At 34.3% G+C, this 23,132-nt stretch overlaps 1 protein-coding gene across 1 annotated transcript in view; it reads left to right on the plus strand.

Moving 5' to 3' along the window:
* The window catches only part of PREX2 (phosphatidylinositol-3,4,5-trisphosphate dependent Rac exchange factor 2), a 422,543-nt gene that overhangs the window by 173,701 nt on the left and 225,710 nt on the right, over positions 1-23,132 (plus strand). The window contains exons 11-14 of the mRNA XM_036740899.1: positions 6,782-6,882; positions 14,316-14,419; positions 15,158-15,207; positions 21,694-21,769. Of these exons, the coding sequence (XP_036596794.1) occupies positions 6,782-6,882; positions 14,316-14,419; positions 15,158-15,207; positions 21,694-21,769 (331 nt within the window). The remainder of the gene's footprint in view (positions 1-6,781; positions 6,883-14,315; positions 14,420-15,157; positions 15,208-21,693; positions 21,770-23,132) is intronic.

Genomic DNA, 23,132 nt, shown 5'->3' on the forward strand with positions numbered 1-23,132 from the left:
TATACTTAGATTGTCAGGTTTACAGGAAAATAATTAGGCAAGCTAAAGCTTAATAATTGCCTTATTTCATCTTCTTTGGTGGTAAATTCACCCTTTTCATTTCTAGTATTGTTAATTTGGTTTTCTTCTTTTATCAATTTAAACAAATTAACAGTGATTTATCTATCTATTGTTTATTCATAAAACCATCTCCTAGTTTTATTTAGTAGTTCATTGTTTTTACTTATAATTGTATTGATATTTCCTTTGATTTTTCAGGATTTCCATTTTGGTGTTATATGGGGATTTTTCATTTGTTCTTCATCTAGTCTTTTTTTAGTTTCCTGCCCAATTCATTGATCTATTCTTTCTCACTTTTATTGATATGTGTTTTGAGATATAAATTTCTCCCCAAATACTGCTTTGGCTGCATCCCACAATATGAGATATGTAGTCTTATTGTTGTTATTCTCTTTAATGAAAGTATTGATTTTTGTGATTTATTCTTTGATGCACTCATTCTTTAAAATTAGATTATTTAATTTCCAATTGATTTTTAATTTATGCTTCCATGGCCCTTTGTTGAAGGTAATTTTATTACATTATGGTCTAAAAAAAGACACTTCTAATAGTTTTGCTTTTCTGCATTTGGTTGTGAGGTTTTTATGCCCTCATTCATGGTTGGATTTTGTGAGGGTGCCACATACAGCTGAGAAAAAGTATATTCCTTTCTATACCTATTCAATTTTTTCCTGATTTATCATATCTAACTTTTCTAACGTACTCTTCCTCTCCTTATCTTCTTTCATATTTATTTTGTGGTTAGATTTATCTAGCTCTAAAAGGGCAAATTTGAGATTCCCCACTAGTATAGGTTACTAGCCTCCTATAACTCATTTAACTTTTCTTTTAAGAATTTGTTTGATGTGCTATTTGGTGCATATAAGTTTAGTTTTGATGTTAGTGCATTTTAGAAAGATGTAGTTTCCTTGCTTAGCTCTTTAAATTAGATCTGTTTCTGCTTTTCCTTTGTCTGTTATCATGATTGCTACCCTTCCTTTCTTAAGTCAGCTGAAGAATAATAGATTCTGCTCTATCCATTTATTTTAACTTTGTGCATGTTTCTTTTTTCAAGCGTGTTTCTTGTAAAGAGAATATTGTTGGGTTCTTGTTTCTAATTCATTCTACTATCCACTTCTTTTTTATACATGAGTTCATCCTATTTGCATTAACAGTTATGCTTACTGTGTACATTTCCCTCCATCCTGTTTCTCCTTTTTGTCATTCATTTTCTCTTTTTACCCTGTCCCTCCTCAGAAATCTGTTTTCCTTCTGACTGCTGCCTCCCTTAATTTAGCCTGCCTTTTATCACCCTTCCACTTTCTCTTATGTCCTTCCCCTCCTACTTTTCTGTTGGGTAAGATAGAGTTCCATACCAATTGAGTGTGTGTGTGTGTGTGTGTGTGTGTGTGTGTGTGTGTGTGTATGCAGATACACACATATTTCTCTTTTAACCCATTCAGATGAGATGAGAGTGTAGTTCAATTGTTACCTCCACAGTTTTGCATGGTAAAAGCTCTTCATTGTGTGTCTCTTTTATGTGAGATAGTTTTTCCCATTCTTCCTCTCCCTTCTCTCAGGGTATTCTTATTTTTATCCACGCATTTTTTTTTGTTGTGATCATTGCAATGTAATTAACTCACTATGGTGCACTCTGTCTTTGTAGAGTTCTAAGAGTTCATTGCCCTAATAATGACCCAATTCTTAAGAGTTAAGATGTCTCATCTTCCCATGTAGGAGTGTAAGCAATTTAACCTTATTTGTGCTTTTATGATTTCTTTTTAAACTTCTCTTAAGTCTTATATTTGAAAGTCAGATTTTCTATTCATCTCTGATCTTTTCATCAGAAAAGCTGAAAGTCCTGTATTTTCATTTTTACCCCTGAAAAATTATACTCACTTTTTTATTCTTGATTATAATCCTAGCTCCTTTGCTTTCTGGAATATCATACTCTAATCCTTCTGTTCCTTTCAAGTGGTTGTTGCTAAATCTTTCATGATCCAACTGTGGCTCCATGATATTTAAGTGATTTCTTTCTTTCTGCTTGAAATATTTTCTGTTTCACCTGGGAGCTCTTAAATTTGACTATAAAATTGCTGAGAGTTTTTATTTTGGGAACTCTTTCAGGTTGTGTTTAGTGGATTTTTTCAATTTCTATTTTGTTCTTTGGTGCTAGGATATTTGGGCAAGTTTTCTTTAAGGTATCTTAAAATATGATGTCTAAGTCTCTTTCTTTGACCATGGCTTTCAAGTAGTTCAGTGATTCTTAAATTATTTTACCTCGATCTATTTTCCAGGTCACTTCATTTCTCCATGAGACAGTTCACATTTACTTCTCTTTTTTTCCATTCTTTTGACTTTCTTTTATTGTTTCTGATATCAAGTCATTAGCTTCTACCTGACCAGTTCTAATTTTTAAGGAATTATTTTCTTTTTTTTAAGAGGGGGAAGGCAGGGCAGTTGGGGTTAAGTGACTTGCCCAAGGTCACACAGGTATTACGTATGTCAGGTGTCTGAAACTGGATTTGAACTCAGGTCCTCCTGACTCCAGGGCTGGTGCTGTACTCACTGTGCCAACTAGCTGCCCCAGGAATTATATTCTTTAGTGTTCATCTTTACTGTTCATCCAATTCTGCTTTTTAAGGAATTATTTTCATCACTAAAGTTTGGTATCTCTTTTTCCATTTGGCTTATTCTGTTTTGTTTTTTTTTGGATGGGAGAAGGCAAGACAATTGGGGACCAAGGTCACACAGCTAGTAAGTGTGTCAAGTGTCTGAGACTGGATTTGAACTCAGGTCCTCCTGACTCCAGGGCTGGTGCTCTATTCACTGCACCACCTAGCTGCCCCTATTCTGTTTTTGAAAGTGTTATTTTTTAAAATATTTTTGTGCCTTTTTTACAAAGCCGTTAATTGTCTTTTCAGAATTTTCTTGCATTGCTCTCATTCCTTTCCCCAATTATTTCTCTACTGTTTTTATTTGATTTTCAAAACCTGTGACCAGAAAGGCCTTTGTTTTCTTTGGGTGGCTCAGTTTATCTCATTGGGTGCTGGGCCTGCTGCTCCTCTTCCAGGGCAGGAAGCCCAGAGACCCATGCCTATGAGCAGAGAACTTCCTGTGTGATGAGTCATGGGGCTGGCCGAGGGGAGGTGTTGACTCCAGAGCCATGCCCTATTGGATGTTAACCTAGGGGAAGGGGCCAACTCAAGAACCAATTGGCCCTGGTCATTCAGGCGGCGCTTGATGATGTCAAAAACTCTATAAGAGGGGAGAAGACAGCTTGAAGATTCCTCTTTCCTTTTCTGGTTGGCGCAGGAGCAGTGGCAAGCGTGATTCTGGGCCAGCCCTTGCGCTTGGGCTGAGCCCAGATGTTGGTAACTATGAATTGTATTGGGTCTGTCTGTTGATATTTGTAATTTGTTTGTGTTTTGTTTTGAATTTCTGGGTGCTGGTTCGTTTCCCCTGAACTAAATGAATGTTCTGAACCTCAGGGTGCTGGCTTTTTCCCCTGAAGTAAGTGAATGAATCTGTATTTGGTCTGCCTCTTGATGCTTGTTGGTATGCTCTCCTGAACTAACTGAATGCTGGCATTTTTCCCCTGAACTAAATGAATGTTGTCTGTATGCTAACTGAATGCTGGATTAAAGTAAGCTGGTCAACCCCTTCACCGTGCTTTCCTTGTTTAAGCAGATAAAAAGAACCTGTGCTTTCCCGCCATGCCAGGAGCCTCCTGGGTGCTGGCTGTGGGGGGATTTTACACTCCCACAGGAGCTGCTAGCCGGATTATTTTTCAGCTCTTCCAGGAATTCTTGTTGGACTTGTGTCAGATTCGCATCTTTTTCCTGTTGAGTCTTTGTTTGTAGCTCATTTGACATTGCTGTCTTCTTCTGAGTTTGCATCTTGATGTTCCTTGTTGCTTTTTATTGTCTAGTTTTTTTCCATGTTTGCTCATTTCTCCAGACTACTTGACTTTGAACTGACCTTTGAAGGTTAAAGTTGGGTTTTCTTCCCAGGGTGGGTTTTCATGTGTGTGTGGTTGGGCACTATCCCAAACTTCAGACTTTTTTCTGCGCTGCCATTTTCAGAGCTATTTATGGGGGTTTGGAAGTTTTCAGTGCTTCCCAAGTGATTTGATCTGAAGAGAGGTGCAGTCTTGCTCTCTTGGTCTGTGCTCTCATCCTTACTCAAGAAAGGTTCTGATTCTTTGCAACTGTAATTGCTGCTGTTCCTCTGGGCACTTGTCCTTTTGGCCAAATGTAATACTGTTCCTCTGGCCATTTGCTTCCTTGGGATGGCAAGTTCCTCCATTCCTTGGGACAGGAAATAACACTACTCCTTAGGGCCCCTTTGGTAGTTCAAGGATTTCTCTCTCCCCTGGAACTGGGACCTAGAAGGAGGTATGGGCAATGGAGTTGCCAAACAGTGCACTGTCTTGTACCCAGTGCTAGTGCAGAGGTCTCCTGTAATTTCTGACCATTCCTGGCTTGAGAGCTTCCTAAGCTCCCGCTGCTACTCTTGCTGCCTCCAAGACACACAGCTCTTGTTTCCATGTGGTTTCTGAGCCAGCCCCTACCCGAGTGTCACAGACCTCTTTTTTGACCTCCTACACTGTCTGGGGCTAGAAAAATGTCTCACCCTGTCCATGTATACATGTATGCATATATGTGCATATATGAACACATACACATACATATAGATGTATATGTATATAAACTCTACATTTCTAGCTCAGTAAAAGCAATAAGTTGTTCTTTCCCTTAATGTGTTCCTGACTTGAGTATTTAGGCTCTAGTGTTGTTTCATGGGATCAAATTTTCCAGGAACATGATCCTTGTGTCATTCTTTAGTGTAGCTTTGATTCAATGAACTATGGCTTGATTCCTCCATGGCTGGTATCCTGTTTTGTCCCACCAACCCATCCTTCTAGGAGTTGTAATTGTTGTCTAGTTGTTCTGTCATGTCTAACTCTTTTTGACCCCATGGACTGTAGCACACAATGTTGTCCATGTGGTTTTCTTGGTAATGATACTGGAGTGGTTAACCATTTCTTTCTCCAGGGTCTTACAGCTACTAAGTATTCCTCAGTATCTCTTAGATACTGATTCCTAGGTAGAGGCAAAACATCATTACCATCTGGTAAGTAGTGGAATTTTATCTTATAATGTAAAAAAGCATGGCCTCTCTTCTTCAGTACACCATTTTTTTTTTTTTTTTAGTTTGCAGGTAGAAAGGCTGAGGTATAATTCTGTTGTCTCATTACTGATTGACCATAAATCTGCATTAAGTATGAAATTTATCCACTCTAGTTAGAAGACAGAAATCACAGCATAGTGAAAGTTTTCCACACTCCTTGGTAGGAAGGCTTAAAGTATTTCTTTCTAGCTTTAATGTTGATTCAGCTAATTTAGATTATTATTAAGCCATATTTAATAATAATATGATTGCTTTTAGCAATTTGAACATTTTTCGGTTACTCTGAAATCCTTACCCGGGTTCTTTGTATTTCTATTTATTCTCATTTAGTTTTTCTTTTATATGGTCATAGTAAGTTTGTATACTTTAATTCTGTTTCTGCTTTTTTTTGCTTTGTATTATTTTATCTGTGTATCTCATAACTATTGGTGTAAATTGTACTTACCTTAGTGAACCATAGTTTTTTTTTTCCCTTGTTATTGCACATTTAAGTTGTTTCCACTTTTGGGGATTATATATGTTTCCCTGAACATCTTTGAACAGATAGTTCTTTTTCTTTGTTCTTTTAAAAAAATAACACTTTCAGTATATTTCCAAAAATCTAATTATTAAGTCAAAGGAAATGATTACTTTTTACTCTATAATTACAGTTTGCTCTTTTAGAAAAGATTCTACATATTTTCAGTTCTTTAGCAGTGAAGTGTACAAGTTTTTTGACAGCCTCAGACACAATGAATTTCATATATTTTAATATTTTCATCTATTTCATTGATAGAAAATAGTATCTCAAAACTTTTAATTTGTATATATTATTGTATGAGGTTCAATATATTTCAGATGATTATTAAATTTTTCTCTTTTCTTGAAATTCTGTTCATATTCTTTATGTCCTATCCATTGTAGAATGGGGATTACCACTGTGACTTTTTAATACTTGATTATAAATTTTTAGATGCCAATTTTTGCTTATCATATTTTATAATATTTTCCCCAATATCTTATTTTTCTTTTAGCGATAGTTTGCTGTATACAGACTTTGTCTTCATGTAGGAAAGCACATATATAATATCTCTAATACTTAATGCTATTTTTGTATCAAAAATTATCTCTCTTCAATAATTGAGAAAAATTCTTTATTGTGTTCTTTATTTTTTACATCATAGATGTTTAAGTCTCTCATATAGCTGAGATTCATTGTAGTGCACAGTATAAGAAGTGGATATAACAGCTTTGCTTATTTTTGAACTTTCTTGTAATAAATTACTTCCCAGTTTTTAGTTCTTTCTATTGACTGGAGGTCTTGCGTGAAATAAAAATTATTAAACATGGATTTAGGATGTATCAACAACATAGACCAGATTATGTGAAATAGACTTGGATTTAAAAGGATACTTAACAGGAGTAAAAATATTTGATAGAAGAGCATTTTACAGCAATCATCTATGTTGTGAAGATCCCCTTTTAAGTGCTTGGTGAATGCATAATACAAAAAGAGAGTAACTCTACCTATTGAATATATTTTTTTTCCCTCATTGCCATTCTGTCATAGTGAATTTGTATCCTGGTTGTTGGAGATTGGTGAGATTCATAAACCTGAAGAAGGAGTTCATTTGGGACAAGCATTATTAGAGAATGGCATTATACACCATGGTAAATATATTTTAAAATGATGTCTTATTAAAGTTTTTCATTTAGTTGCAATTCCAAGGTTATGTATACTTTCTTATGTGTAGTTAATCTCAATTCTTATGTATTTGTGATTTTAGTATATGTAAACATCTATAGTAATCTGATATGTTGTGCTCTTAAAATATTTAAATAATTTGAGATAAGATAAAAATAAGGTAATTATATATAATGAAATATAAAATATCAAGGCACCATTCTTTTTGCTTATGAAATTTTTAAATATAAACACTAGAATAACTTGATTTTCAATTTTTTATTTCCTCTGTCTATAAAAAGAAATATCTAGAAAAATTTCAACACACGTTAAACCAGTTTGATTTATCTCTTTTTCCCCTTCTCCAGGTAGTTCTTCTGTTTCTTTTCATCCTTTTCCATGTTCTTTTATGTATGGGATCCTAAAAGGTTTTCTGTAGTGAGATGGAATCGGGCACTTAGTAAAAACATTGACCTGAATGTAGTAATAGTGATTTGTCCATTCAATAGGTTTTTAATTTTCTCCAGTAGCTCATTAATACCATAGCAAAAGAGAAATGGCAGCTCACCCTGGCTGTGACCATGTGTTGTTGCTATCCCTATACCCAGCCTACTAGTGTGGAGGATGACCCACGAATTTTGGCATTTATTTTCTCATATTAGGTATAAAGCCGCCAGTTGCCAAGCCTTTCATTCCAGATCATTATAAAATTTGTGCACTCCTACATGCCAAATGGCATGATTGACCTCCAAAATGAGTAATATTTTGTATGGTGTAATCAGATCTTCCTTAGAAGATGGAAATAATATCATTCATATAAACTGAAGAGCTTTCTGCAAATCTATCTTGAATTGGACTTTCTGAAACTCATGGCAAATTGAAATCTATTCAGAATTTTACAATTTAGAGACCATCACAGGAAAATGACTAGATTCTAGAAGCTGCTTTTCTTAAAGTTGTCCAGAAGGGTAGAATTAGGAACGATGGGTAGAGATTTCATCAAGGCATATTTAGGCTTTATGTAAGGAAGAACTATTCCAAATTAGTATTATACCAAAGTGGAACATGCGAGACAAGGAGGTAGATGGTTCCCCCTCACTAGAAATCTTCAAGAAACACCTGGTTAACTTCTTGTCAGTTATGTTATAGCAGAATTTCTTATTCAGATATAATGTGGCCTACTTGATCTCTGAGGTTTGTTTATTACAATTTTGAAATTCTTTGATTCTATAATTATTATTTTATTTGCATGATAGAGTTAAGCATAATTAACAGTAAGGAAACTATAGATTAGTCAGAATAAGGAATGTTTGTTGAAAGTGAGTTTCTGGTCCCGTCTTTCTGAATGACTAATTTTTAGGTTTGTTTTTTTTTCACTCAAACATCATCAACTTGGCACTCAGTAAGATGCCATAATCCTTTTAGTTACATACTGTTGACCTCTCATACCAGTCTTCACATTTCACTCTTACTAATATTAAGGCTTTGGCTTCTTTCTCTTAGGCTACTAGGAACCCTTGAAAGACAGCTTTTCCTTTCCAATGAAGACTGGGAGTCATTTAACATGAAAGAAGTTTCTTTGTATTCTTTCTCTTCGGCTCCACAATTTTTTATCTCTACTTTCTTCCTTTATTTCTGTTCTAATCATTAAATCAGTCGACAAGTAGAAAGGACACTCTGCTAAGAACAGGCAATACAAAAATGAAAATGAGTCAGGTTTTTTTTCTTCCAGGAATTTCCATTTAAAAAACTAACTTTTATTGATATTTTTTGCTTTTGCTAAAGTTTCCCGTAACTCCTTCTGCTCCCAGAGAACTATCCCATATGAAAATAATTTATTAAAAAAAAAAGAAAGAAGAAAAAGAGGAAGAAGGGAAAAAATCATCCAACCCAATCAATGTGTTGGAAACAAATGTGACAATATATAGAATGTTCCATACCTATGGACCCCCACCTATAGAAAGGAGAGGGCGGGGGTGACTTTTCATATCTCTCCTTTGGGGCTAAGCTTTCCAACATTTTCCAACATTTATTTTTAATTGTTTTTTGGTGGTGGTACATTTACATTGTTATAGTTATTGTGCATATAATTTTCTTGGCTCTACTTACCTTACTTTGCATTAGTTCATGCTTGCATGAAAGTCTTGACTTTCCATGCCCTCTGCATTAATAATATTTGGTGTTTCTTCTATTACATAAATATTCCATTACACTCATATCCCACTTTTTTGGCCATCCCCCAATGTATGTGCATGTGTTTTATTCTTAGTTTTTTTGCTACCACAAAAAGTACTTTTATAAGTATTTTGGTGTATAGATAGCCTTTTAAAAATTCGTGACAAGAGCTGTCTTCTAAAGAAGATGAATAGACATTCCTTTTTGTTAAAACTTTAGCTTTTGATTCCATTTCCTCCTCTGCAACTTTACCAATTTTCTATTTTTCATCCTCAATGTATTCCTCCTACCCTGTCTATATACAGTTTTAGACCTTCTCAGTCTAAAAAACACCTTTCCTTGACAGTGCTATATACTTATTGAAAAGTGGTCTGTACTTTTCTGGCCCAGGAAGAACATTATTTAATGTCCTTTTTTTCCTTTCCTAACTCATCTCAAATGACATCATAGGATGTCACCTTTGGCCAATCAGAAGGACACAGTCATTTATGAGATAAGTAAAGAAGGGCATTAAGATTAAAAGTAGGGGCAAGTATTTTTCTGAGTCAGTCTTTGGAAGGATAGTGATATTTTACCTAGGGAGTTTCCTGGAAGCCTACTTTATAAGCCATTATGAATTCATGCCTGGTGGAAGGTTTTGAAATCTTAGGGTTCCTAGCCCAGGTATCCCAATTCCAATAGGACTTTGAGAATATAAAATTGTCTATACCATCTAGGATGCAGTTAGGAATATTATCACTATTACCTTCTTTCCAAATACATGGTCATGAATGACGTGTGGTTAATAATATTTAAATTGTTCATATAAATAAATTATCTAGGTGAACAAATTTAGGTTGTAATTAAAATTTTTCCCAATTAATTAGCAGAGATCTAAATACTGTGTTTCTAATACACACACACACACACACACACACACATATATATATATATATATATATATATATATATATATATATATATATCTTACTTTACAAAGAGAGACCTTGCATATATATGATTGCGTGCATGCGTGTGTGTGCATGTATATGTTTATTAGGTCTAATCTGCCAACACATTCTTCTAGCAAATTAAAAAGACCTTAGCTTTATAATATTCTCATTCTGCTAGATAATATCAGAAATCAGATTTGGTAGCAATTCATTGCCCTCACTTTATATGCACTAATAAGTCCTTTGTAAGGTAACTTCTAGCCCCACCACTTGACTGCCCTCTTGAAGGTCACTAGTGACTTTCTAGTCTATGAATCAACAATTTTATTTTAATTTTTTTCCATTTCAGGTTCTCTGCAGCTTTTGACCACCTCACCCTTTCTTAAAGTTCTTTTTCTCTCTTCCATCCATGCCTCTGAATTATCTTGATTCTCATAGCGATGTTCTCTCACTTCGTTTCCTCCGTTGACTTCTCTTCTTCTCATTCCTTTAACACTGGTACTGTCCAAGGTTCTGTCTTCAGTCTTTTTTCTCTCACTGCATATATTCTCCCTCTGGGATTTCTATGGCTTCAATGATCACTTCTATAAATAGACTTCCCAAATTTGTATCTCCAACCCTAACCTCATTCCAAGCCTTAGTGTCATATTTCCAGAAGTGCATTAGTTATTTTGGTTATTCTCAAACTCAACATTTCTAAAGCAAAATTTATGATCTTATTTCCCAAATGAGCTCTGGCTACTGACTTCCTTATTTTTTCTAATGGAATCAGCATCCTGGTGGTCACCCAGGCTTGAAAGTTGTACTTATCTTTCATATATCTCTCCTCTTACCTGCTACAGACAGATATGAAGTCACATCAATGCTATTTCTTATGTCTGTCCTTACATCTCCCTTATTGTGTTACCATAATAATTTAGATCCTCCTTATCTTTTACTGGGGCTATTTAAACAACAATCATATGATTATAAATAACTCCAGTCTCTGCCTTTTCTAAGCACATCTCTGACTGTATTATTCACAGTCTCACAGGATTTAGGGGGAAAAGGGAGATATAAAGATCATCTAGTGAATTCAACTTCATTTTGTAGATGAGGAAGCTGAGAGATAACACAGGATTTGAACCCAAGACTTCTGAATCCAAATATAGTTCTTTCCTTACTATATTGCATTACTTTGCTCATGGACTTTTAGTTTTTCTTCATTACTTACAGAATTAAGTTCATACTCAATCTGGGTTTCAAGGTATTCATGATGTAACTGTAAGCTACTTTTCCAACTATATGTTCTTATGTACTCTTTGAATTATTGTGTACCAGATTACACATTCTTCTCTGAACTCACCACTTGTTTTCCTGCTTTTTATCCCTTTTCTCATACTGTTCTCTCTATCTCGAATACCTTACCCTTTCATCTGTGCCTGTTGAATCTCTACTCATCATTCAGGACCCTTCTCAAATCCTTCATATAACCTGATATCCCTAGACTGATTCAATTACATCAAACAAATATGTATTAAGGGATCACTTTGTATAAGCTACTCTTGAGTTCTTCTTCCTCTGCAGTCCTATAGTATTTTATTTTTTTATTGTACTTAATACATCCTACCTTCAACTTTATTTGTGGATCTATCTTCTCTGCTCCTACCTCCCTCCCACACTAGATTTAAAGTTATTTGATGGAAGGAACCATCTCATCTTTTTATTCTCCACACTGACTTATGCTAGCTGTTAAATAAATTTTGGTTGATATTGAAATGAATCACATTGAAATATAAACACATACAGAACACAATGCATTTTCCCAAACTCAGTTGCAATGATAATTTAAAGTTGATTTGTCAAACTGAAATTTTTAAGCAATGACTGCAGCTCTTATAATAGGAGTCAATTGTTATTGTAATGTTTAGTAGTGTTAAGGTTTGTTTTGTTTTCTCTATAGTTTGATTTCAGTAGGGTGTACCACTCTTATCTGGAAATCACCATTTCGAATGTCAGATTGAGTTATGTTGCAGAACCTCAGATTATATTTATGTTGAAAAAACAAATAGTGATTTTTTTGCCAATAGAAAGACTTTTTGTCAAAAGTTATCTACAGATATTTAAATTTTTCCACAAAATACACTAATCCCAACATAGAGTTAAAAGAAATACATTATATGCTTTCACAATAAAAGAATAATTACATTAGAGTATAGAAACATGAGCCAGACATGCTACTTTCATTAGTATGTGGTCCCAGCTGTGTTTCAGTGAAAATAGAATTCTTAAAATAAAGTTGAATGAACCATCTGTTTTAGAGAGAGTGAGCAAGAAAAGTTGGCTATTATTGTTATTATTCACATTGCAAATATTGCTGAGAACTTCACCAGAGGCAAGTCTTAATACAGTGGACATTGTTTCCTTGAGCTCATATGCTCTCTCTGTGGTATTTAAAAAGAGTTGGTTTCTTTCTTCTTCTTGCTTTGTTCAACATGTTCAGAGCACAAATGCTTCAGCTCATTACATGGGAACTCAGAAACCTAATGATAGGGTTGCATTGTTGAGTCAGAACATGAAAACATTTTTTCACATCAGAATGACATGAGAATCTGCCAATTAATTAACTAGGTACTTTGCTATTATATATGCCAGCAAAATAGAAAGAAGCTGGGTAGAGGTGACAATGATTCTGTATTCAGACCTTTGTTCTAGATAAGGGATATATGAAATACTGCTTGGGCTGAGGGGAAAAACATTAAAGGTCTGCCTGGAATTTCTGGCCTACTACTCAGAAGAGACTTAAAGTAGCTACATGGTTGTACAAAGGGCCAGTTGGTCTCAAAATATCCTGACATTGTGGCAGAGTTTTATGGTAGAATTTTAAATATCTTATGAGAATAGGAAGGATAGTTGGACAAAATGTAATGACTGCCTTTGAAACATGGCATGGGGAGTCAAAAAGATTCTTTGGAATTTTTCTTTTTGTTTTTCTTTCATGTGTTCCTGCCTTCTGGATTCCTTTAGGGGGGAATATACCTGCTTATAACATTCCTCTCTCATATATATATATATATATATATATATATATATATATATATATATATATATATACACACATACACACACATATACATATATACACACATATACATATATACACACATATACATATACATATGTATATATATACATACATATATATATATATGTATGTATATATGGATTTGAGGAATGAAAATGACTGGATAGAATTGGAGAAAATAGATGAACCTTTAGATGTTTATTTGTATTAAAACCATCTTTGGAGTTTGGTCCACCTCTGCCAAGGGTACCCATATGGAACTCATGTTCCTTAGTGATTCTGATAACTTCTTGTCATTCTGACATTTTAGGCAAATAACCAGAAGCCCAAATCTTCCATTTAGCCATGAGCTAGAGCTCACTGAATTAAGTGATTAATCATGTAAATGTTAACTCCTCTCCTATATTCAAATAGCAATTATTTGAGTTTTAATTTAAAGTGTTTATTTTTCTTTTGAGCAAAGCAATCACCATATGAGACTAGTTATAATGGATTGTGCAGCTTAGAGAAGGGAAAGCCAAGTGGCAATCTAGTGATTTTCCGCAATTATGCATATGAAGAAGATAGATATACTGAAGTTAGAGGTCAACTGCCTTTAGTTTCTATTGAAAGTAGTCCAAGAAAATGGATTTATACTAAGATATGTGAGATTTGGCCTAAAGATAAGAAATAATTATTCATAGTCAGAAATGTTAAGTTTTGGAGTAAGTGACGCAAGAATATTTTGTAGTATTATCCAGAGTACTTAAAATAGGTTAGGTTTATCAGAAATGGTTTAAGTGAGGTTTTGATTAAAAGGCTGAGTTGAGGAGGCCCACCTGGGTAGGTAGATGTATAACTAAAGTCTCCTTCAGTACCAAGAAGTAGTCAGTCATTTATTGAGTTCCAAGAATATAAGAAAGCAATGCCCTAAGTTTTGTAGGAATATAAAGTATAGGACATTGTTCCTAAGATTTTATTATTTTGTGTATTATAATAATTTTATGAACTATCTGCCACTAATCTGTAATGGTCTTGCAAATCACACCTCAAATTTAAGAAATTTTTGTAATTTTATGAAAATGATCAACCGATTAATTTTCTTATTCTTCTTGTTATTTAGTCAAAGAATTGGATTTTGTTTCCTCAAATTACAAGTTTAAGCCTTATGGAACATATGTGCTTCATGATTAAATTCAAGTTGGATTATATTCTTCTTGGCTTGTATTAGCAATTCAGAATATTAATACATCATTATTTGTTCTCTTAGTTACTGATAAACATCAATTCAAACCAGAACAGATGTTATATAGATTTCGCTATGATGATGGGACATTTTATCCAAGAAATGAAATGCAGGATGTGATTTCCAAGGTAATATGCTCTCCCAACCACCTTTTGTTAATCATGGATTTACCTATTGTGAATCTCTACCAAGGCAAAATGTTTTTTGAGAGATTGAAAAAGTCACTGAGGAATTCTGCTAGTATGGTCAATTCCTAAATGGAGTATAAGAGTGAACATTTTCTTTCTTCCAGTTTTTTGGATGTAGATTTAAGAGGCCTGTGTTTATGCCCTTGCAATAATCTTGAAGGGATCAACAAAACAGAATCACAGAAGATTCTAGATGCTGGTATATGTGTGTGTGTTTATGTATACCTATAAGTATAGGTATACATATCTACATACAAATGTAGATATAGTTGTTAAATACACATCAACAATAGTACAAAGACATTGGAACAATGGAACTGCCAATGGTTCCCTTCACAATTTCTCTTTATTCAGAATATAGAAGTACATGTATAGAATGTGAGTAGCAATTATCAGTACTTTATTGCCTAGGTGTATATGAAACTATGCATACATTTAGTATATTTAATTTTTTTCTATTTCAGCAAATTATTTCTATTTTAAGAAAACATTTGAAATCCTTTGTCGCATTACAGGAATTTATTCACAGTATAATTTCTATTTTATTAATTTTATTTTGAAACATATGTGATATATTCCAATAACTCTTAATTTTTTGGAGTTTGTATCATTGATGTAAATTATTGGTATGTCCTTGGAGTGACTTTACTTGATCTGAAATATCTTTATTTTACACAGGGTGTAAGGTTATACTGCCGCCTTCATAGTCTGTTTACTCCAGTGATAAGGTGAGGCCAATTACTAAATTCTCAGAAATATTATTTTGTGTGTACCATAAATATTATTAATCTAAAAACTGTTTCATTTTTCAAGGGTGAAAAGTTATAATTGAAAGAAATTAGATTAAATATCTGTTCTAATGTATTTTAACTGTCCTAAAGCTGATGATCTAATTTTATAGCCTCTAGATTCTGTGCTTTTTTTCAAGCTATGTCAAATCAACAAGCCTTTATGAAGTACCTACTATGTGTACTGTTTTAAGTGCTAGGGATGCAAAGAAAGATGAAATACAGTCTCTGCTCTCAATAAGCTCACAATCTAATAGGGAAGATGGCATACAAACAATTATATACAAACAAATTAGATGTAGCATAAGTTAGAGATAATCTCAGAGAGCCAGCATGAAGATAAAATGGACTGGATCTCTAGATTCTATTTCTTATTAACTCTCTACACGTTTAGGTCATTAGAGCTTTGCAGGTAAGCAGGAAAAGAGAAATCTAAGTGAACACATTTTTGGTAGTGATTATTCTGGGCCAGGACTAGCCAGTTTAGGTCAATCTATTCATTCAAGTTTGGGGTTGTAATGCAGTGAAGCATTCCTGGGTCATTGAAATGCATTAAACAAATCCTTGATGATAAAAACAAATTGATGCTTCCCTAGACTTTACATTCACCACAGCAATGGCTGTGCTAGATCTGAGAAGTATCCCTGGAGGGCTGAAAAAATTCTGCTAAACTTCCAGAGCACTGGCTCCATCCTGAATGAAATTTTTGTTCTCCTGTCGTAAAGAACAAACCAAGTCACAAGGATGATCTCCTTATGCCCCTAGAGAAAAACTATCACAGCCTATATAAGATTTTTAAAATGTTTCTACTATTGTTATATAGCACTTGGTACAGAGTAGGCATTAAATAGCTGCTTCTTGACTTGCTCATTGGATGAAGAATGGAAATTGCTGCCTAAAATGAAGTTTAAGGATTGCCTATTTTATTTCTCTAATTAGCACGTGTAAGCAGTACTTTTTTCCATGTTTATTTCTTTATAGTAGTTCCTTACTTAGATAAAGGATCATAATTTTAAAATTTCATGTTTGACAGGGTGCACAGGAATACAGGATTCATACTCAGAAAATCTGGGTTTGAATTTGGGGTCTTATACTTAAGGAGTTGTTTTATCTTGAGCAAGACATATAGCCTATTGGATCTGTTTCCTCAATTGGAAAATGAAGGAATGGGATTGGATGACTTCTAAAGCCTTCTAGACCTTCTAGTTCTATGTTTTTGTTCAAATTAGAATCACTTCCCAGATAATAGGTGTAATTTTACCTGCTATTAGTTTATTATCTTCTGAATATTCACATCTTTTTGGAGGAATTAAAGTGACTACTAACTCTGCTGCATAAATATGGTAGGGAAAATATATAAATAGGCAAATATGATATGAAAAGGAATATTCAATCAGTCAGTAAGCATTTATTAAGCACCTCCTCTATGCCAGGCACTTTGCTAAATGCTTGAGATACAAATACAACAATGAGCTAGTCACTGCCCCCAGTGAATTTAAATTCATTACAATGATGGTTACAGCATGTTCACAGTTAAATAAATATAGGTTATATGTGAAATAAATATACAGTGACTGTTGTTCAGTCATTTTTTAAGTCATGTCCAACAATTCATGACCTCATTTGGAGTTTTCTTGGCAAAGATACTCAAGTGGTTTGTCATCTCCTTCTCCATCCAGCTCATTTTCCAGATGAGGAAACTGAGGCAAACAGGGTTAAGTGACTTTCCCAGGGTCACACAATTAGCTTCTGAGGGCAGATTTGAACTTAGGAAGATGAGTCTTCTTGACCATAGGCCCACCACTCTATCCAGTGTGCCACCTAGCTACCTATACGGTGAATAGAAATCCCCTAAAATGAAGAAAATCAGGTAAGATCCTTCCTCTTGAAGGAAATGAAACTTGAGCTAGCCTTGAAAGAAATTAAAGGTTCAAGAGGTGAAACTGAGGAAGGAGAATGCCAGATGTAGGGGACAACTTCTACAAACATACATGTTGGAGATGAAATGCTGAGTTCAGCAAATAGGCCAATTTGCTTAGTATATAGGGCAAATACTAATAATAATATAATAATGTTATGATAATATGATAATATAATATAATGTTAATAATATTATGATAATATAATAATAATTTATCATCAACTTGGGCATATAGGCTGGAATCAGACTGTGGATGTCCCTAATTGCCAAAGAGTGAAATTTGGTTTAATGCTAGAGGCAATTTTGGGAACCACTGGAGCTTTTGGAAGGACAAGGTCAGATTTTGCTTTAGGAATATCATTTTGGTGACTGTGTGGAAGATGGGTGAGAAGAAAAACATTTGTAGCATAGACCAATTAGGAAGCTATTTCAGTAATATAGGTGAGAGGTCATCAGGGCCTGAGCTTGACTAATTGGTTATTGGAACAAAAGTGGTTGGATGTTGAAGGAATAGAGTTGATGAGACTTAGAAAGTGACTGGAATTGGGAGGTGAATCAAATCGAAGAGTTGAGAATGACTCCTGGGTTTTGAAGTTGAGTGACTGGTAAGATGGTAGTCCCCTGGACAGAAATAATAAAATTGTCAGGAGGAGTGGGTTTGGGCTAAAGATAACAAATGATATAGTGGAGGCAGGGAATATAGATAACTATTTTCTAATAGTTTGGCTTTGAAAAGGAAGAATGATATGGGATGAAAGCATGAAGAGGTTTTTTTTAAGGATGGGAGAGATTTGGCCCTGTTTGAAGGCAGTGGGAGAGAAAGGAGTTAAATATTTATGGAGAAAGAGATATCGGAAAGTTCAGATTCCTGGAGGAGATAAGAACAGATGGGACCAAGAACATAAGTAGAGGGACTGGTATTGGCAGGGAGCACTAGGGTAACCTCATCTTTTGAGATTGGAGAAAAGTAGATAATGAGGGTGAGTATTGAGGGGCATTGTAATAATTTGAAATATGGAATTGGGGAGAAGGAGCATAGAATGGATGGCTTCAATTTGTTTCAGTGATGTATGTCACAATCCTTTGCTGAGAGGGAGTGGGTGGAGGTGGTCATATAAGTGGCCTGAAAAGAGAAGAAACAGTTTAGACTGGACCCATTAGCGACCTCAGTAGAGCACTGATCAGGGAAGAGCAAAAGAACTGGTATAAGTAGTTAAGTCACAGGTAAGATTAGATGACTGATTTTTTATTTAGTAAATCCAGTCTGCTCTGTAATATGAATTCATTTAATGAAAATGAGCAGCTTGGGGGCAGAGGCAGAGAAAGTAAATGCTTGACTAAGGGGTTGAAATTTGGAAAGGATGAAGGATAAAAGAGGTCTGCAAGGATCAAGTGTGATGGCCAGAGAGAAGTTTCAAGTTTATGAATTGTGGAGTTGGAATGTTTGCGTGACATGAGATAAATATAATGATAATAATAATAAAAATAATGATAGATTTTCTAAACACTTTACATCATCTTATTTTATCCTCCCAACAACACTGGGAGGTAGTCACTATTGTTATTATTCTCATTTTAAAGATGAGGAAACTGAGACAAACAGATTAAATGACTTGCCCAGGGTCAAAAATTTCTAAATGTGTGAAATAGGATTTGAACTCAGTTCTTCCTAACTCCAGGTCCAGCACTTTATCCATATCACTTAACTGCAAGAATGGCCACCCCTGTGTGTGGAATGAAGGTGCATATCATAGGACTTGATAAGGTTTGATGAACTGGGAAGCAGGGATATTTGAGGAGACAACCACAGATAAGATGAAGATCCCATTCATAAGAGAAACAGTTGAATGTCATAAATACCTATGTTGCAAATTAATCTTAAATAGCATACTAAATTTATGTCCAATTGACTATATAGTGTTTTTCAGCCCTAAGGGCTCATAAAGTTCTTTTTAAAATAAAAGGAAAATGGTCTCAGTCCTTGGAGATAAAATCCAAATATTTGAAATAAAGATTTTTTTCTCTAATTTTCCAAACTAACTGCATGCTTAAAATGAAATACTCGCTCTAGTGAAGTTTTCAGAATGTTTATGAAAGACCCCAGAAGGAATTGCAGAAGTGGGCTCATAAGGTATTCTTTTAATGTTCTGAAGGGGGATTAAATTCTTCCACAATGCTGCCTAAAGTTATAATAAGGAAATATCAATCCCTTAAATCTGTTTCCTCAAGAAGATATCTTCCTGTTTAGAGGGAGGATATGAACATCTCTTTGGGAAGGGAGATTGTATAGGCAGGGGTGATTTCAGAGTGGCCTTAGTTCAGATGAGGATAAGAAGATTTAATATCTTTTCTCAGCTTCTAAATTCCTGAACTCCCTTACTGACTGACTAGCCATTTTTTTCTTAATATTTAACACATTACTTTGCACGAGAGCCTCTCAGTATTTTCACTGGTTATTTTTGCAAATGAGAAGACTGAATTTCATTCTTTCTCTACAGAGTCAAAATGTATTTTATGTGCTACTGACAAAAACTCTGCATTCAAAGAGATGTGAAGAGTGGAATAGTTATCAATACTATTCTGTGGTGGAAAGATAATTAGATTAGTAGTGAAAGGACCTGGGTTTGAATTCTGACTCTGCTAATTGTGACCTTGGGCAAGTCACTTCAAAACTCTGGGACAATTTTTCTGATTTATAAAATGGTGGGGTGAGTTATATGATTTCCAAGGTCTTGAGTCCAAATCCCATGACCTTATGATTTTAACTATGAAAGCAGCCATATTTTTATTATTTTTTTCTGCCTGAACTATCTGCACAATTACATCAAGCTTCCATTTCACCTGGCATTGATATAACTTACATATGAGGAAATAAGAACAGAATAGAATGTGTATTCACATCATAGTTGCAATTAAAATAAACCTCTTATCAGAAATTCATGTTTAGTGTAGAACTTACTAAGAAAATAGTATTTTATTTGGCTAGAAACTGCTATTATTAATTCTAGCCAAAGACAAATTTATGGGAAGAACTATAAAGTAGATGAAATGAGTGATATTCATATTTTTAATATGTGTTAACTCAGTTTTATGAGAATACCACAGACACCCAAATTATCTAATAATAGGCTTTTCCTTTCAGACATATTTCGACTCAGTGGTAACTAGTCTGAATTGATTAGTAAGATTATCAGCAACATAAGCTATTAATGTAGTTCATAATAATAATAATAGCTGAAATTTATATAGCAAAAGAGTTCAGTGGTTTACCCAGGGTCACACAGCTAGTAAAAGGTCAAGGTAGGATTTGAGTCTGGGCCACCTAGGCCTTCTTGCCTCCAAGCCCAGAGCTTGTACTATATAGCTTCCTCATTGTCCCTAGGCAAAACGTCTGCATTTTTCCTATTACATAATGCTGCCTCTGGTGAATAAATGTTAACATGGTCCATTATACACAGGCATGCAAAGGCACATATGTATTTCTGGATACCATAAATATATGCATGTAAACACATATGCACACAACACAGTGCATGCACACACACATGCGTATGTATATAGTCATATGTTTACATTTATGTATGTGTATATATGATTGTCTCTATATGTCTATATGTATGTTAACCTAAGGATTTCAGTCACTTATTCCATTGGGATTTTAGTGGTAGAAAGTACAGTAGATGACGTAAAAAATCATCATACATGACAAACAGAAGATAGAGAATGCTAAATGTAGCTAGTAAGGCTAAATTGCCTTCAGTTTAGTTTTAGCAATTATGGAAATAATGTCATTTTCTTATCCTTTTTTTATCTAGGCCTGTAAAATTATAAGCTTGATTATTCTGTCCCCAGGGCTCAATTATACTTGTGGTCACTCTGTCTGCATATCTCTCTCTATGTGGGAAAGGCATAGCTGGGTAGCTCACTGGTATGGTAACTCCTTAATTCTTTTGTTTTCCCTGGATTGTGACCTTGCTCTGCCTGTATTAAATGCTGCCGAAATGGAAAGAACAGTTTTAATGTACAGAGAGGGACACAAGAAGACACTTATTTTCCCCACATCTATAATTCTTTCCTAGCATGTTCATGGATTTGAAGAGAATAAATCCTCTCTTGTTAAGGAATACATTGTTTCTTTTCAGCATTTGATGGGAAAATAGAGTGATAATATTTATGAGAGAACATACATAAACAGAACAGAATAGAAAATAGACATTTTATACTCAAGTAGAAAAATCATATAAAGAAATGGGCACTATATAATGAGCATTCTTGCAATTCATTTTTAATTCTTCTTTGGGATTGGGAGATGGAAGGATTAATTGAGATGATATAAATATTATGGATACCCTTTTGGATATACTTCATCTATGGAACAAACTCTCAAAGAAGTTTCCAAGCTTTTCTGTAGTAAGTTGAAAATTATATGAAAATGTTAACCAATGCTTGCTAATTTCCTTTGTTTTAAAAAGTAGTTTTGTCTTGTTTTGTTTGTTTTCCTACAGGGATAAAGATTACCATCTAAGGACCTACAAGTCTGTAGTCATGGCCAACAAATTGATTGACTGGCTAATTGCACAGGTAATTGGTTTTGGTGCTTGGCGATCTGAGTAGTTATTATTACTCAAAGTATTTTCCTACTTTGTATTACAATTGTGTTTATAATTGTCTTATCCCCTCTTTCAGTGTAACCTTCTAGGGGGTACAGAGGTGACCTTTTTATTTTTGGTAGCCAATGAGGCACCCATATAGTGGGCAATGAGTATTTATTGAATGAATGAATGTTTGAATAAAATGATGTAAACATGATTGCCTATTTATGTTGTTGTTCAGTTGTTTTCAGTTGTATCCAACCCTCCATGATCCTGTTTGGGGTTTCCTTGGCAAAGATACTGGAGTGGTTTGCCATTTCCTTCTCCAGCTCACTTTTCAGATGAAGAAACTGAAGCAAACAGGGTTAAATGACTTGCCCAGGTTCACACAGCTAGTAAGTGTCTGAGGCCAGATTTGAACTTAGGAAGATGAGTTTTCCTGACTACAGGCCTAGCATTCTATCCACTGTACCACCTAATGGCCCATATTTATGTACAAGGACATATTTATTGTGAAAGGCTACTAAAGAGGAAGTTCTTATTACAGATAAAAAGATTGAAAACTGTTTAAAATAAATTTATTTATCATGAATACTATAAAAGGGTAAGAGATCATATTCTGACCTTCCTAAGTGGCATGTTATTCACTGATTTATTTTTAAAAGTTTGTTGACTAATTATGTTTAGTTTGCATCTCTATTTTCTGTTTTACAGAGATAATAACTGTGCCCTGATGTAATGAGCATTAATCTGAAATCTTTGTAGGTTACATAAACCATGAATGGAAGATGATAGGAAAGTATTATGTTATTTTTGTATTTCTGTGGTTCTCAGGAGACTGATGATTTACTTCCATGTTAAAAATATCTTTGATATCATCAGTGTTAAAAAATTTGTATTTGTCCATAAGAAATGAGAAGCACATAACTTTTTCTTTTTTATAATTAATGAAATAATTCAATACATATTTATTGAATGCCTATCACATTCAAGGCAGTGTATTAGTTACTGAGAATAAAAAAGCAGAAAATAGGAACCCTCAAAGGAATTTATACGAAAGAAGATATAATATACATACATGTATATAGGTATATTACTAGGTAGAGTTTGATGAGTAGAAGGGAGAGATCCTGATGAAATGATCTGGAATAAATTGGCTGATAATGATAGGAGGATACTTTGTTATTAAAATACAAACCAAGAAGCTAATACTTTTTGGCAAAATATAACAAGATGTCTTGAAGATGTAAAAATAAAAGCTTATATTTCCAAAGTTTTCTAAAATGCTTTCAAAAACCATTTGTAGTTTTACCTAGTATTATCATTTTCTTTCATTCTGATTTTATATAACA

Source organism: Trichosurus vulpecula, chromosome 1, assembly GCF_011100635.1.
Source record: "Trichosurus vulpecula isolate mTriVul1 chromosome 1, mTriVul1.pri, whole genome shotgun sequence".
Classification (NCBI taxonomy): domain Eukaryota; kingdom Metazoa; phylum Chordata; class Mammalia; order Diprotodontia; family Phalangeridae; genus Trichosurus; species Trichosurus vulpecula.